Source organism: Corvus moneduloides, chromosome 16, assembly GCF_009650955.1.
Source record: "Corvus moneduloides isolate bCorMon1 chromosome 16, bCorMon1.pri, whole genome shotgun sequence".
NCBI lineage: Eukaryota > Metazoa > Chordata > Aves > Passeriformes > Corvidae > Corvus > Corvus moneduloides.
Window position 1 is genome coordinate 11153440 of NC_045491.1, and position 16724 is coordinate 11170163.

At 39.9% G+C, this 16724-nt stretch overlaps 1 protein-coding gene and 1 long non-coding RNA gene across 4 annotated transcripts in view; one reads left to right on the plus strand and one right to left on the minus strand.

Annotated features, from left to right (window-relative positions):
- Positions 1-287: 287 nt before the first annotated feature.
- The window catches only part of PLA2G10 (phospholipase A2 group X), a 29656-nt gene continuing 13219 nt past the window's right edge, over positions 288-16724 (minus strand). For 2 of the 3 annotated variants that reach the window (XM_032125669.1, XM_032125668.1), the window contains exons 4-6: positions 4606-4771; positions 3026-3132; positions 288-583 (exon numbers count right to left, since the gene is read on the minus strand). In XM_032125669.1, coding sequence (XP_031981560.1) covers positions 438-583; positions 3026-3132; positions 4606-4771 — 419 coding nt within the window. In that variant the 3' untranslated portion in view covers positions 288-437. Of the gene's footprint in view, positions 584-3025; positions 3133-4605; positions 4772-9798; positions 10320-16724 lie in introns of those variants that run through there. The other variant, XM_032125670.1, reaches the window with a different exon arrangement.
- On the plus strand, positions 10358-16293 carry LOC116451825. The gene is made up of 2 exons (XR_004243346.1): positions 10358-10442; positions 15514-16293. It is a non-coding gene; the product is annotated as an uncharacterized LOC116451825 (long non-coding RNA).

Here is a 16724-nt window from a genome sequence, read left to right on the forward strand (position 1 = left end):
TAAGTGTTTAGTGTAGATGAGAGGGCTCTTTGTGCTGACACTGTCACTTCATGCACTTTATCCAGTCAGTTCGACGTTAACAAATGCTAAGATACACGTTAGTGGAGCAGTTTGGTTTGTATCTTACAGCCACTGGAGGGGGGATAAAAAGTTCACAGTGAATGATATTATGAATCTGAAACATCTGTGAATCTGAATATAAACAAAAATTAATATTGTTGGTTACTCCTTAAGCTGATAAACTCACATTTCTGTTTAGTCAATAAAAATGCATGGGAGAAGGTAAATAAGAGGAAAAATGTTTACTTCTGCCATTCTGGAGGTGGAGAGACTGAGGTGGCATGAAGGAGTACCAAGAAAGGGGAAAATCATTTGTTGTCATTACTGTGACCAAAAAAAAAGTCATTTTAGATTTAAATACATACAGAGTTACATATCTAATACCTACACAAAGGCTGAATCTCACCACACATAAAGTCTGGCCACAAAAGGTATTTTCTATGGTAGGGAGCTTTAGAAAAACATTTGGCAGCTTCACGGTCACATTCACATGCCATTTTTTGACATTTATCTTCTAGTGAGTCTGAAAGAAAACACAGTAAGTTTGATATTAGTCTGAAGAAATTAAAAATACCAAATGGAATACCAAGAATTGCTCCCTCACGTTCCATATTTGGCCAACTATGCCTCTTCGATTTCAAGTGCAATAGGAACTGTACTGAACTTTGATAAGACTGAGAACCTGTGGATCAGTCAGTAATCACCAAACTTGGCAGGTGAAAATACAATAGCCAGATAAAAACTTAAATACTCCTCTTCCAGTTTTTTAATAAAGGACCTCTGATAACTGATCCCTCTTTAGAAAGTGGTATGTGACCGTCCCTGCCTTCCCTCTTGCTCTAGTGAAACTTGACTTTGGGAAGATACTTCCTCCATTCACATACCCTTTATAATCTACTATAGGATATAGCATTAAAAATAATATATGGGATTTATACATGGCATGCAAAGATGTTCCATGTCCAGCCTAAATTGTCCACCTTTATTAATTTGTGCACTAAGAAGTTAGGTAAAGTGTGTTTGTGTGATAAAATCCATGTCTTGTCATGTTTGTTTTATAATTGTCGCGTTGTAACTCAACAGATTTCTTGGCATGAGCCTTTCTTCTTGGCATGAACATTTTCTTCTACAGCAATGTATTTTGGCTTCAGTGTGCCAACCCAGAAGTGTGTGGTTTTTTCTCTCTGTAACTGTAAACTGAAGAATCCTTGATTACAGTTTGTCTTAGTGTTTGCCATTTTAAAAGCTTAGCCAAAACTCTGCTTGAGATTTGTCCAGGAGCAGAACAAGTGTTCAGTTTTGTGAATGAACTCAAATTTTGCCATGAAATGGAAGTGTTCTTAAAGTATGTATATGTTTATGCTGCAACTAGCTGCCCTAAGACCTACTCAATAGCATAAGTAGCATGAACAACATGATAGGATAAAAAATCAAAACATGTTAACTGAGAACTATTCTTCTCCTGGTATTGCTCCAGACTTTATCTTCTCCATGCTGCACTTTGTTTCCTGACAACATGCCTGCTATCTTGGCCGGTATTTTAAATATTGTCAGGAGCAAAATCTTCACAGCCAAGTAAGGGTGGACTGTAATGTGATTAATTAGTGTGAGAGAGAAGATGCTTTGTACATCTGGGGCAGGGGAAGAAATGAGCAAGTAGAGATTCTGAATGACACTTGGGCAAAGTAAAGGTTGAATGTGAAGAAGGAAAGGAGGTATTCCAAAACTTTCATTTGTTTTTGAGGCAAATTCTAAATTGAGTTATGAAAGGGGAGGTTTTTGTGTTCTCTGTGAATGGCCAACTGTGTTGCCTTTAAACCATGGTAGTCAGAAACTCAGACTTGTTTTAAACGAGTTTTTGTAAGGGTTTTTGCATTTCTGTAGTGCAGATAATAACCAGTTCTCAAGCTCATTTGCATTCTAGGTAGAAGCATAAAATTACATGCAAAGTAACTGACCTAGCACCTGATTTTAAAAACAAAACAAACAAAACCCCAAACAACACACAGACAACAAACTAATACAAAAATTTGACCACAAGAAATAAAAAGCTCAGCAAATGCTGGGGATTTGTGAGAAGCTACAGTTTCAATCAGTGTTTGAGGTATATGGAAAGCATTTGTTAAAATTTTGGGAGTTGTGAACAAAAAATACAAAAGAAAGCTGCTGTTTTCCAATAACCATTTTTTGGGGTTTTTCTTTCTTTGCGATCTCTTTGTCCTTCCCTTACTTCAGCATGACAAGTATATTTAGGAACAATCAAACAAAATTTATCAGGATGTGGTCAGCAGTCTGTTGCAATTTGTACACTTGTATTATGTAAATATTTTCAAATTAATATTTGTTAATTTAACTTCCAGAAATAAACATACTCATCAAATATTTTATTACCTCATTGTTTGAAACTGTAAACTGTAATTATGAATTCATTCATAAATTGCAGCCATCAGTGCAACTGATCAGGGGTAAATCTGCCAAAAACTTGTCCATTATAAACTTGCAAATGGTATGAAATATTTTCTGCCAAGTAGGGAAAAGATCCTTTTTAAAATGTTAAAATTTTCTTGTCTCCTGTTTGTAGTTGCTCTCCAGCTGGAGACCTGCAGGGAGTAGCATAACATGGGTTCTTCAACAACTGTAAATGCTCAGTAAAAGAAGGAGGGTTTTGGTTGTGTTTTCTGAAAAGGTAAGATGCTTCTAGATCACAGTTTTGTTTGCTTACTCAGTCAGTAGGGGTGGATTAAGAAGAAACAACTGCATTCAGTTGATTGGTTTAGCTGTGCTTTCTGGAGGCACAGTGTATCCTGGCAAAAAAAGTCACAAAAGGAAGGATACTAAACTAAGAGTTTTACAGTTAATTAAGAAAATACCTTTCTAATGAGATAATCAGTAGAAGTAATAAACAAACAAAACAAACAACCCACCCCCAAAACCAACACCAAAAAACTCCCAAGTGCTCACTCACCACACACAGCAGAATTGTCTTCACATTCCCAGTGGTAACTTTCAGTCTTTGGCTGACAACCTGCTTGTTCTGCCCTACCATAGCAGCAGTCGTGGTGAAAGCAGCACCTGAGAGGAACAGAAATGGTGATTTATGGTCACACAATCTGGGTGGGGTTTATCAGTGGGTTCCTACAGCTGTGAAATAATAAAACAGTCAACATCAGTGCATGTACAAACATTACCTGCTCAGGAACCAAACCAGGGTAATTGTTTATTAGATCACCTGGAAAAAGTTACTGCTTTAAATGTCTGATATACATTGAGCTAGTTGAATCTTCAAAGCATTCTGTTACATATGTGTATGCCTTCCTTCTAGCCCCTTCTACAAAATAAACTGTTAGCTCATTATCATTAGAAAATTTGGAAAGTTGCTCAAAATTATTATTTCAAAATTGTTCTTGTCATAATTGGCACAAAGAATTTATAGACTTTCTATGGTGTTGTGGAACTGAACGGTACAGGTAAGAATTAATGACATTTTAATGCTTAAAAAAGGCATTAAAGTATGCTGGTGCAGTGTCTCTGGTGCGGAGTCATCGCAAACCCAGAATACCAAGGGGGGGAGGTAACAAGGACCTGAAATTAGGCAGCTTGTAAGTTTTTGCTGCAAACTAATTACACCCTTTCTTTTTGACTTGGTGGAAGAACAGGGTGTTTCCACAAAGTCTGTCTTCATTCATTCCTTCTTTCCTTCATTCCTTCAGTTTCCTCCTGGTAGCCTAAAACTATCAGATCACAGTAGGCACGTGGTGTTTAGATGGTGTTTAGGTTGCCTGAGGAATTTGTGTCTGCAATAGGAAAAGTTAGTGCTGTGAGCTCTCACTTCGCAATTACCGTTTTTTCCTATGCTTATTAAGTAATTACCTGGTCGTTCCCCACAAATCACTGTGTAAAGATCCTGTGGTACATAACAGTTGAACAACACAGCTCAACAACTCCATTTCATGCATAGAAATTAAAAAAAAACCCAAACCAAACCACACAACAACAAAACAAAAGCAGAACAAAACCCAGAAACTCATCATCTTGTCAGCTAATGTTCAATTATAAATTACATTGATGATAGTCAGTATGCTGAGATACAGTACTAAATGGAAAGGTTTGGTTTTTAGAATTCTTATATTTCAACAGGTTGAATTTTGCATAATTTTTAATGTATTATTTTGAATACTAGTAACATGGAAGATATTAAAATCAAATGATTTTTCAATTGCCTTTTAAAAAAATTTTTACATAGCTTCAATGTTTGAGGTTTAAAGCTTCTCCAATAAGACTTTAGTTATTTAGCTCTTTGCCAAAAAGCAACAGCAAAGGAACTCTGTTGTACTGTGAATCCTTTATTAAAGCAATGAGAATTTGAATTAAAGGCAAGATCATGTACATCTACAGAAACACAATTTGAGTGCTTCAGAGTTTCTTAGCAATCTGAGGTGTGTTTAAACTGAGTTCCCTCTCTGCAACAGGCCTAATTTATATTTTAGTCCTTTTATCTGTCATCCGCATTCAGCACTTAATCACTCATATAAAAGTTATTCTCACCAGTCTACTCTGTCCTTGGGCCATCCTTTTCCTCCCAGGCCACAGTAGCATCCATAGCGTAGGTAGGCAAAAGGAGAGCGGCCTGTGGTGCATCTGATGGCTCCGGCTAATTCCAGAATTCCTCTTCGATTTCTAAAATGGGCTTCCCCAAAAGTGCCTTTATAAACTGTGGAATAAAAACTATTATTGAACTCATCAGCAAATATGAAATAGTTGGGATTGTTTGGGTTTTTTTAAGCATTGATAAAAAATGACAGTACTTGAAAATACTCCAGTTTTATTTTTGACACTTTGGGGCCACACTGCTTGACCCCAGTCCCTTTTTCTCCAGTCCATAGTGAGCAGAACACTGAACACTGAGAACGGCTGCAGTGGTTTCCTCCCATGGAGGCAGTATATGATGGCAGATTCCAGTCATTTCCAGTCCTCAAACTGGTGAGGGCCAGCATGTGTTCTGTGGCCCAGGCCCAGCCATCTGCTAAGTTTAGCTGCCCCAGGGTTGCAGTATTTTCTCTTTAACGTAACGTGCAATTTTGCCCATGTTATTTTGTAGAATGTAGTGCTTTACATTGGAACAAATAGGTCCTTTATGATAGGGTTTTGGTTTTCCTCAGTTTTAGACAAAGCAGCCAAATAATTGGAGGGGATGATGTGGTGGATGTAAGGCAGGGAAATGCGTGGGTGCTTGGAGTAATTTCCAGGGAAATTAGAAAGGTGGTGTTTGGTTATCTTTTTGTTTACTTTTGTTTGGGGTTGTTGTTTTTTAAGTGATTCTCACTTGTTATTTCTCCAGAACAAAGATTTCTTTAGGAACTATATTTTAACTATCTCATGTCAGTACTAAAGGAAGAGGTCCTAAGCAGCAGAAAACTGTTGAGACTCTGGGTGACACTTTTACAGGTTCGTGTCATCCTGACAGATTGAACTAAAACACTGAAGAACCCCAATGAGAATGGGCAGCCTCTCCTTGCAGTGCAGGCTCCAAGCTATTCACAGCAAATTTTAAGAAGCTGAATGACTACAAAACAAATTAGTTTTACAAGGTTTCTGGTTAGAATTTCTTATTAATTACACAAATTTCCTGTTTTGGTAAGAGGAGAACAGTTTATAAACCTAAACTCCCAGTACTGGTTACGGGTTGCAAAAGACATTAAGATTTAATAACTGATAACACCTGTGAGGGAGACAGCAGAAAAAAATAGTTAGTCTTTGTTGTTGAAGGTTTTGATAGTTATTTTCCTACAAAATAACTATATGATGATGCAATTTTTATGTAATCTGTATAATCACATAATCTATTATAATAGCATAATAGAGTAATCTTTTTTAATAGATTATGTTATAATAGATTATATGATTAACTGTAATAAGTTAATGGAAAATCTGTCAGAAAAAATACTGGTCCCAGCACAGTTGAGTAACTTGAAACGTGTGGGATGCTGGTGACCTCCAGCACTTGTAATTTCATGAAACAATGGAATTTAAGCACCTCATGAAATCACCTCACTAAGAAATTCAATTGATTTGTGTGTGAGAATGGTAAAAAAACATTTCAGGAAGAATCCTGAGGCAGCATTTAGTATTTTCCTGACTGGTGACCACTTCCAGATCTTTTCCCTCCTGCTTTTTGGGCATGTGATCTAGGGACAGAAGTGTTGAAACAAGGGTGCTTAAACTTGCACATGCAGCTTTGGCCATTGATTAAAAGCAATCATATCCTGAGTAATTAAGATTGTAGTTGACTGGAGTTTCATCTCAAAACTGAGTTTGCACTAAACCTCCTTGCTAAGATAGTGAATAGTATCTGTTGTGCGTGGCTCCTGTTCCAGAATATTGCCTGTATGTTTAGTGTGAAATTTTGGTTCTGGGTAGCAGAAGCATCCATTTGGTTATAAACAAATTAGTTTTATGATAGCATTGAAAGTGTTATGTTATTTGTCAGTACAGGGTCAGTAAATTCTGAGCTGAAAAAAACCCTGCAATAGGGCTGCAGCATTAGAAATGCCAACTGGTTATACTCTTCAGTGTTTAGTAATGGTTACTCTTGTACTCAGCCAGTAATGTCTGGAGGAACCATGGTTAATGGCAAATCTGGGTTTGCTCTGCATGACCTTGGGGATTCTGAAAAAGTGAAGAATTTTTACATTGTGTCTCAGTTTCTGGCAACTGGGGAAGGGCAACTGGGTGTAGGAGAGATACAAGTCAGGAAGAAGAAAATAAGAATTTCAAAGTCATATTCCTGGTTTCATCAGAGCGTTTTTTGCTAACTTTGGACAATTCCTAGTCCCTTGATTTAAATCCATGACAAGTAGAAGTGATGAAATGTCTGGTAGCTGAGGAGTTCAAGTATAATATGCCATGTATCTTAAAAAAAGGACATAAACTTTCTGTCCTTGTAATTTATTTGTGTTACAGTATCTGGACATCCAGTAAACCAGCACGGTATTGTACCATAGATACTCTGAATAGGATACTCTGTCACAACAGCTTTATGACCTGAGTTGTTAAAAGCATTGAGATATCATCTGAGAATGCATAGAACTATGGAAACAATCAGAGTATCAATATGTTGGTGATGATGATAGCATTGGTGTGTTTGTAATATAACAAAATCTCCAAAGATTTTTATCAGAACTGTTGTGGAATACAATTAGAGACTGAAGTGACGTTCTGCATATTTCCAAATGTTTTATGATTAAGTTTTTGTAATCTTCTGTGTGGTTGTTTTTGTTTTTATGAAGACTTTGTGAACAAGAGGTTTGATTATGTGTTGCTGAAAGAGCAGTGTTGTCTAGTCTGTTTTTTGGTTTTTGTCATGCAGATTGTGTGCAGCTCTGTCAAACACAACTTTGTAGGTGGGGAAAAAGGGAGTGAGCCAGATTGCATTTATTTTGATTTCATTGCTTTATAAAGTGTTTTAAAAATCTACTCCCTTAAATTTCCACATGCAAACAGGGAAAAAAAATTAGAAACACAGTCATTTTTTGTGAAAGGTCTTATTTCCTATAATGTTTTACTCTTTGCAATGGGCTCAATGCAAAGATAATGATTATTTTTCCAGATACTCACATTTTTATTGAAATGTACAACTTTGCATAATTATGGCACCTAACTACATTATTAGCATCTAATACAGTGTATGCTGTTTCATGGGTTTAAAAATAATTTCTAAGCCATTCTTTCAAAGACTGAGGGTACAGAAACATTTTTTGATGTTAAATATATGTAAAATTTCCTATAGGGATATCTCTATGCAGTCATAGTACTCCAGTAGTTCAGAACTTGAAACTTGGGAATAAGCAGACTTTCTGATGCATCTCCAAGATCTTGCAAAAAAGAACTGTATGCCTTACAGAAACCTCTCAGTTTTTACTTAGACTTTTACCTCTTGTTTCATAAGCCATCAGGAATGGCGTTTTTCACCTCATTTTATTGCCCAGACAACTTACGTGCTATCTCCACAAACTCTGGTGATGTGTACATTTTTTGAAAGGTTAAATTTGCCTGTTTTGATACTTTGGACCAATTGAGAAACAGGTAAATTGCATTTCCCGTGCTCCTCACTGCCCACGGAGTGGGTGACTGAGATGCCTGACTCAGAGCTATCGGAGCGCAGCCAGGCTCTCTGTAATGAGCACTCTAAGCTGGCAGAAGCAGTGATTTCATTGCTTTCCTTAATGTTTTTGCTGAGGTTTGTGCCATGCAAAGGATGAAGTCTGGAGGGTGATCAAAATGCAGGAGGAATCATAGGGGCAATCTGAGGTCAGGAAGTAGAATTGGGGCAGGGAGCTTGGTGGGGCTCTAAGTCAGCCCCATTATGCAAGCACCTTACCTTGTGGGCTTTAATCACATGACTGCCTTCCCCCAGACCCAGCTCCATTCTGTGCCCAGAATCTGTTCTAGGAATGAATTGAGGCTCTTTTCTTTAGGATCCTGCTATTTGCAAGCTTTGGTGTGGTGAATTTGCAAGCTGCGTAGGAATGTATAAAAAAAAAGTGGAAGAAAATCTTTTACTTAAGACAGCTGATTGCTATTCTGGAAGATAGGATTTTATCCTTACAGCTGTCACAAAGGTTCAGCATGAGGTTAATTTAATCACTTTAAAACAGTGCCTATTGATGTTTACTAATAGTAGGCTCCCAGCTGGCTGAATATTCTGGGGTTGGACTACCAAGCTACCACAGTACTCAGTGAGAACCAGGCTTTGAGCAGTTGAAGTTCCACATAATTTTATGTAGTTGTAGGTAAAAGTGGGTTCTTCTTCATGTCACCATGGGAACCTAAAATTAGAGGATGGTTTTTTGTGTCAGCCCACCTACCTATCTGAAAAAGAGGGACAATAATAAAGTTTCAGGTAAATGAGAGTATATTCAGATACTGTACTGATGAATACCGCAGAAAACCTATGAGGAAATGGACTGTGAATTGTTACAAGCGGTCTTTAATACTGCTTAATAAATAGGATGTAGGAGACAAAAAAAATAATTAAATATTTGCCAAGTGAGTAATTGGCTGTGTGAAGGTATGAGGCAGGGGTCCTTTAATTACGTTTTCACATCATAACTTATTCATGAAGACTGACTCATTTTTCAGAATAACCCAGTTAGGGTTTTGTTGGCAATCTCAGTTCTAGCAATTCCTGCTTCTGAAATGCTTACTAACTCAAGTGCTCCACGACAGCTCACTCCAATACCTGGAGAAGAGTGGGGGTAAAGATACTGGCTTTATAGAAAGATCGTTACTGCATGTGCAAGCTGCAAACTGATTTGAAACACGGAACTTCGTTAGCAGAGTTGTACATTACCGATGAACTTTACAGAAGTGATGTAAGCCCCTCCAGCCCTGCTCCCGTGTGCAGGTGCGGGCTGAGCACCGGCCGGGCTGTCGGTGCAGCTCCAGCGGGGGTTCCTGACGGCGAGTCCCACCCAGCTGCGCCCGAGCGCTGGCCAGCTGTCACAGGGACTGCTCTCCGGCGTGGGCAGACAGGCACTTCCCGTGAGTGTTTCTGCTAACACTCCTTTCTCTACCCCTCTTCCCACCTGCCCCCCGACGCTGCCAAGCCCCATCCGGCCGGGCACGGGCAAGGGAGCGCGTCCAGCAGAGCCCGTGGAGGCGCCGCTGCACGCGGCCGCTTCCCTGCCGGGAAGGACCGTGCGGATGCCGAGCCCCGGCCCGGGGCCCGGCTGTACTCACCGGCCGCCGGCAGCAGCAGCAGCAGCAGGAGCGGGGCCAGCAGCGCCATGGGCAGCGGCGGGCGGGGGTGCGGGTCCCGGCAGCGGCGTCCTGCTCTGCAGCCGAGTGTGTAGGTGTGAGCCGCGGCAGCGGCGTGCCGGCTATAAAAGGCTGCTTTCTGCCCCGAGCCGGGTCCCCCGGAGCCGGAGCCCGAGTCCAAGCTGTGCTGTCCATCTGGCCAGAAGGGAGGAGCTGCCGCTGGAAGAGCCGGGGAGAGCTGGGACCTGTCACTCGGGCAGCGGAGCGCGGTGCAGGCACAGGGGGTCACACCCCGCAGGTCTCTGATGGGGGCCGCCTCTCCGCTCCTCCAGACCTTCCTGCCCTGGTAGCTATATTTTCTTTTTGAACTACAGAAGTTCCTAGGTAATTTAATCTAGATCTGAAGAGTAAAGCAGGAACTGTGTTGTAAGTTAGTCTAGTGTCTAGTGGTTAATTATAACCAGTGCTGAAGGCGTTCTCTATCTGGAGTCTGCATCAGCCAGACTTCATCTACTGATTGCTCCTTTCCTTAGATGAATAAAGAACAACCAACTCCTAAACTGGTTACGGATATCTGTAGCTTGATAAAAACTTCAATTGTACCTCAAATAAAACAGACTCTCAAAGTGAGTATTTTTTTTTTGTACATTGTATTGTATTTGCATATTTTTCCATTCCCTTTCAAACTCTTGTATTATTTTGTAAAGCCTACAACCAGGTGTCTTACTACAATCTGTCTCATTCCCTCTCTCAACACGGACAATACCACTTGCTTTTATGTGAGTTGTTCTGTGCTCATATTTTCCAAGTATTTCTTCTTACCTTTTATTATTGCACTGAAACCAGTGCATTTCCTGCCAGTTGTTCGAGCAACCAGGAGCCCTGAAATTTAGAGTATTGATTTAGAGTATGTGTTTTGTCTTGTGGTGTTCTTTTTTTTTTTTTTTTTTTTGGCATTATTATATTTCAGGATATTACCCCCATTGGATCCCTTTGAGGCCTTATGGAAAGAGAAATAAAACTAGGGGGGTTTTTATGGAACTTACCAAGAACTTTTTCTTGGTCATGTCATCTTACTATTGGAGAGCAGCTGGTAGTTTGGTGGAGGGGTTTTGTGAACGGTATTTTCATCAAAGAAATAAAACCATTTTTTCATGCACATACTGAAGGATAATTCTACTTTTGCATTAAAATGCTCTGATTTCTGTGTTATAACGTTCCTCTTTATTCAGGAGAGGTAGAAAATCATATGTGGTGTGATTCCAACATGCAAAAAGCATGCATGGACAGATCAGATTTGTTTTTGTTATGCTCTCATTAATCCAGGCCCTCTGAAATGTTTGTGTTGGCACTGAAGTGGAGGGTAGCGTGGGATAAATGGAGGCAGGATATTGATAGGCTATTGTACACCTGGTAGGCCTTTGTGCAACCGTGTGCAGAACACCAGGTGAGGTGTGGCAGCTCAGCCAGGACTGTGCATGGCACTTGTCAAGGGAGAGGGTGATGGTGTGAACTCCACACAGCAGAAATCAGCAGGGTTCCCACCTGAGTGCTGGTGTTCTGCAGAGAGGGGAAGGTTGCCAGAGGCTTCCCGTGAAGCCCCGATGCCTTGCAGATCTGTACCAAGCAGCCACAGGTACGGTGTGCTGGGACAATGCTGCCAGCCCATGCTTCTCCCTCCATCCCTGTGCCTGGCTCCAGCCAACATGGGGGGCACAGCTACCACTGTGTGTCCCAACATAGCTGGAGTGGAATACTAGTGAAGTGGGTTGTGTGGCAACCAGAAAGGTTGTCCATGACCCTTACAAGTGTTGGTAGAAAACCCATCTATTGGGGATTTTATTTTAAAATTTTTTTAAAGATTTTGTTGCTATTGCCATCAACTGGGTCAGGGCAATTTTCTTATTACTCATGGAGTCACATTGCTAATTACTGTTACTCTGGTCTCGTACTGTCACTTATACTTCATTTGTTTACCGACTCTTCCGGTCAATAAGTCACACCTATTAGAACATTTTAATGGTGTCCGAGAACTGGTTAATGAAACTTCCAGTTGAACAGTATCCCATCCAGCATACCATTGCATATGACAATGAAAACAGTATCCAAGGGAGCAAGATGAATTACATTTCATGTTGTTCTTCAGGACACTGATGCAATGTGTTAGTGCAGCTGATACGTTTTTCTCTGAAGAAAGGAAAGTAACCTTAAAACCACTGAAAAATCAAATGAGACTGAAATGCTCAGACTACACTGCTTCTATGAGAAAGCACACAAAGATGTGTAGGGATAAAAACTGTATGTAGTGATGAAGTAAGGAATGCAAGTCATGAGTTCTGATTCCCATGAGTGTAATAGAAGTTCAAAGGAGAACATCTAGTGAAATTGGTGAGAGGGGAGGAAATCTGATAGAAGGAAATACTTTTATTGAGGTGGAGCTAGATTGTCCAGTTAATTGCCAGGTATATGGCTAAGAAAATATACTAGTAACAGATTGGAAGTTCATATGGATTACAATGATAGAGTCATATTTTTTTACATTAAATTTAGTTCCCTTTAAATTTCTTAATTAAAAACTTATGTGGCAGTGTAGATGTGTCATATTTCTTTTTGTAGTGTTTCTTTTCTTCTATTTGAAGCACTTGGAAACTGGCCAAAATCATATGTGACAAATGGCATTTCCCTCTTACTGATGAATTCTTTTTGTCTGTCAACTGGAGCTGTGCAGGGGCGGGGAGAAGCATTTGCTTTTCAAATATACTTTCTCAAGCAAGGCTGCATGTGCCTTATGATTGCTTTAATTGTTTTTAAATCTGAGAAACAGATTAATATAATTGAGACACATGGCTGTACTGAGGAACATTCTCACAGCATTACACTGTTATTGGCAACTTGTTAAATGAGTTCTAAAAGCCTCATTTCTCAGTGTCCAGGATTATGTACATGCAGGAAAATGACAGACTATAACAACACAAATGTTAAAATGTTTATGGAAAGTGCTAGAATGGTCTAAAATAAAGTTAATGTAAGTGCAAGTTAGCCACTACCCTGTGATCAGGTGAAGGTAGTGATTTTGAGACCAGTGTAACAGTAGATTTACTGCTGACTAAACAGCTGAAAAACGGTGGTTTTGGAGTAATAATAGTTCCATTAAAATATTTTTCTTTAGTAAGAGCAGTTATTTTTCCTGAGAAATGAAAAAGCATGGCACCTACCTTGGTAAAATTTATATATACTCTGCATTTAACTGTTGTGAACAAATGTAATGTCGCTGACGATGAGTATAGAAGTACTAGGGTCTGTAGGTGTCTAACCAAAGCCCTAAAAAATTAGGATCCTACAGGATTAAGCATGTGGCAGTTAAGCCATAGGACATACTTGCTGCCCCACTGAATTAATGAACTAATAAAGAATGGTGAAAGAAATTATTTTCCTATTGCTAGAGATGGGAATGGAGGCAGGATGATTTGCTTAAGGTGCTTTATGATGTCTGTAGCAGAGCTGGGAAACAGGAATTTGATGTTTTGCATTCCAGGTTAAGTCCCAGATTGGGTTCCTCTGTGGCACTGACTCCTGGAGGAAAATAAGGAAAAGAAGCACGTGCCTTACTGTGAGGGTATCAGAATAATTAAACCTGAAGAGTTTCTTCCCAGCAGTTAAGTCAAATGACTGTGTTTACTTGTTGCTATACTTGGTAAATGTCTCTGAGTTATCCCACATTTTCTTAAACATTAGATTGGGACACAGGTTCTGCCTGGAATACATCCATTACAAGTGTATGTTCCTTCAGATACTGAGTGTCCAAGTAGTACACAACTTCTTTATCATTGCTGTCTTCATAAAAATACCAAACCAAACAGCCTTAATTATCTATTTGTTTGGAAACATTCAGTGCCTTTGTTCTTATTTTTGGAGGTTTGGCTGGGTTTCCTCACTTTCATGTCCTTCCATCTTCTCTTAGTTCCTTTTCACAACCAATGCTTCCTTTTTACTAATGTTTTCTTCAGCTCATGTTGTTGGAGATGTTGTCCCAAAATGTACAAGAGTTATAAAGCAAAGTTTGGAGAGACAAACTCCATGTGGAAGATTAGCAAACATTCTGCTAAGCCATTTTATAGTATTTTGTGATGTACATGTGTTATCTCAAATCCAGTTCTAGCATACAGAACAAAATACAGAACTTGAAGACTATACCAGCCTATAGCATAACCTGTAATGTCTCTGGTAATAGTAAGTCTCTGAGTAGCACAATATGTCCTGAGAGAAATTTGGGGATCATGTCTGTAACATTGTCCTTTACATGCCCTTTGGCAGCAATGTTACTCTGTCCACGCTGCAAAAACACCGTGCTAGTGTGTGACTGTCCATAACAGACAGTTGTGTGCTGGAAAGGTTGTTATTACAGAAATGTTCTTGAAACTGGCTATAATGTCTGCAGAGGAGCTGAATTACTCCTACAGTTTTCTTCTCTCTTCCTTCTGGTTTTGTTTTTTTTCCTGTTCCCCAATCTCCCCTCTGCTCCTTAAGTAGAACAGCTGCTAACACAGAGGCCATTCCATGTGTACAACCACCCAGGCAAGTAATGAGATTGCAAGAACATCCTCAGAGCACCACGTATTTACTGATGCAGTTCTGTCCATTTTTATGGCATGGAATTATATTGTCTGTCTTTGAGCAAAGGCACACACTGGAGATGCTGGGGAAGGACTCTCTAAGTAACTTCTAGCTTGCTTGGCTCTTAGGCTCTGACAGTCATCTCTGCCTTCCAGAAGATTTGCACCCTTGAAGTCAAGTTCTACTTTTGGCATTTGCACCCATAAAAAGGCCCATGGCCTGCTTCTTCTGGAATCCAGGGCTACTTCTTATTTTCATATCTTGAGAAAAAAAATACTTGGCAGTGCAATGTGTGCATTTTTCTAAAACAAAATTTGAAGTCTCCAGCATATGTCTGGAAGGATATTTTACTTGCTTTATTTATATAGGTTACATCAACTTGGATTCTTGAAATGGTTGATGTAATGACCAGGATGATGGGATAGAGTGACCTCTCAGCACATTTGTGGGTGATACTAAATTGGGGGGAGTGGCTGATACACTGGAAGGCAGGGCTGCTACTCAGACAGACCTAGTCAGACTGGAAAAATGAGCTCTTGGGGACCTCATGAAGTTCAGCAAAGGCAAATGCAAAGCCCTGCAACTGGGCTGGCATAATCCCACACAGTGGGACAGGCTGGGAACTGACTGGATAGCTTTCTAGAAAAGGAGCTGAGGGTAGTGGTGGACAAATTGAATGTGAGTCAACTGTGTGCTCCTGGAGCAAATGTGCCCAGCTGCAAACTGGGCTGAGTACCACTGGTGGGTTTGGAGGGAACTGGTTCTTCCCCTCCATCTGACACTTGTGACACTACATCTGCAGCTCTGTGTCTCATTTTAAGAAAGCCCTTGACACACTAAAGCAAGGCTAGTGAAGGCCTCCAAACTGCTCAGGCAGCTGCAGTTCATGACATACATGAAGAGAGAGCTGGATTTGCTCAGGTTTAAAGAAGGTGGTGAGTGGAGATCATCATGCTGTGTACCACTTCCTAATGGAAGGGTGTAGAAGAGATGGAGCCACATTTTTCCCAGAGATGCTCGAGAAGCAATGAGCACAACCTACAACAGTTCAATATAGGAAACAATTTTCTTTTTTTTTTTAAGGATCAAATACTGAAACAACTTGCCCAGAGAGGCTGTGGGAACTCCCTCCTCAGAGATATACGTAACTCAACTGAACATGACTAAAAGCAACCTGCTTTAATGGGATCTGCCATGAGGAGAAAGTTGGACTACAGAACTTGAAGAAGTCCCTTGCCACCTACACAATTCTGATAATGTGACATGATAGTAGATACATTCAAATTAGCAGTTCCACCCTGCCAGGGAAAGAGACTCCAATATCACTTCCTTTTGCCTAAAGGTTTTTATGAAACCATGGCCTGTAGGCAGGGAAGGCCTGTTCTGCAGTAACAAATTAATTGATAATTTTTTCCATATATCACCAAGTAAAATATGCAAATACACTGGAGAAGTCATCTGACCTGAATTCAAAGAGACTGGAGATTTTGCCTGCTTTTATTATCTAGACAGCTTTGTCACAAACAGAAAGAGTGCCCTTTTCATAAAGAACTACTTTCCTACCATTTTAACTCACTGTTATGAAATCCCATTTCTCTGCCTTTGTCCTTGTTAACCATTTCTGAATCTTCTTCCAGTTCTATTTTTACTGAGACCAGGGGGAGGCTGCAGAATTGAATGCAGTATCCAGGGTGGAGACAGAACATGGATTTATAGACGCTGCAGATTATATTTCATTTAAGAGAGAAGAAATAGAAATGCACATTTTGTGTAACTTTTCCTTTTACCATGTCTACTGGCTTTTCGTTGTCTCTAAATGTTTTAAATTGCTTGAAAATAAAATGAAGATTTTTGTTACCTGTTTATTTGTTCACCTCTTAGTTGTTTTGTCCTTCACCCTGTCAAGAGTGAATACCCTATTGGTGTGGTCTGCTTGTCTTGCAGTTTTCTTTCAGGACCTGTCTTTCTTGCTGCTCCTCAGCTGTGCAGTTTTGTGGCAACTGAACCCTTGTCAGGATAAACCCACTAAATAATGTGTCCATCAAAGGAAAGGTAGTATAATGTAGCCTTCATCTGTTCCAGGCTAATCTGCACAAGAGCCCTCTGTCTCTAAACACTTTAAACACCATCCAGACTGCTTTGGGAACTGGGAAGTTACTGAATGTATTGTTGAGGGTCAAAAAAATCCCTGGAAGTACTGAGGGGTAGGGCACACTGGGATTAGCCAGAGAATTTAAGAGTAGGAAAGAAGTGAGTATAGGAAAACTTGCATCTTAAGACATGTAAGATCAAAA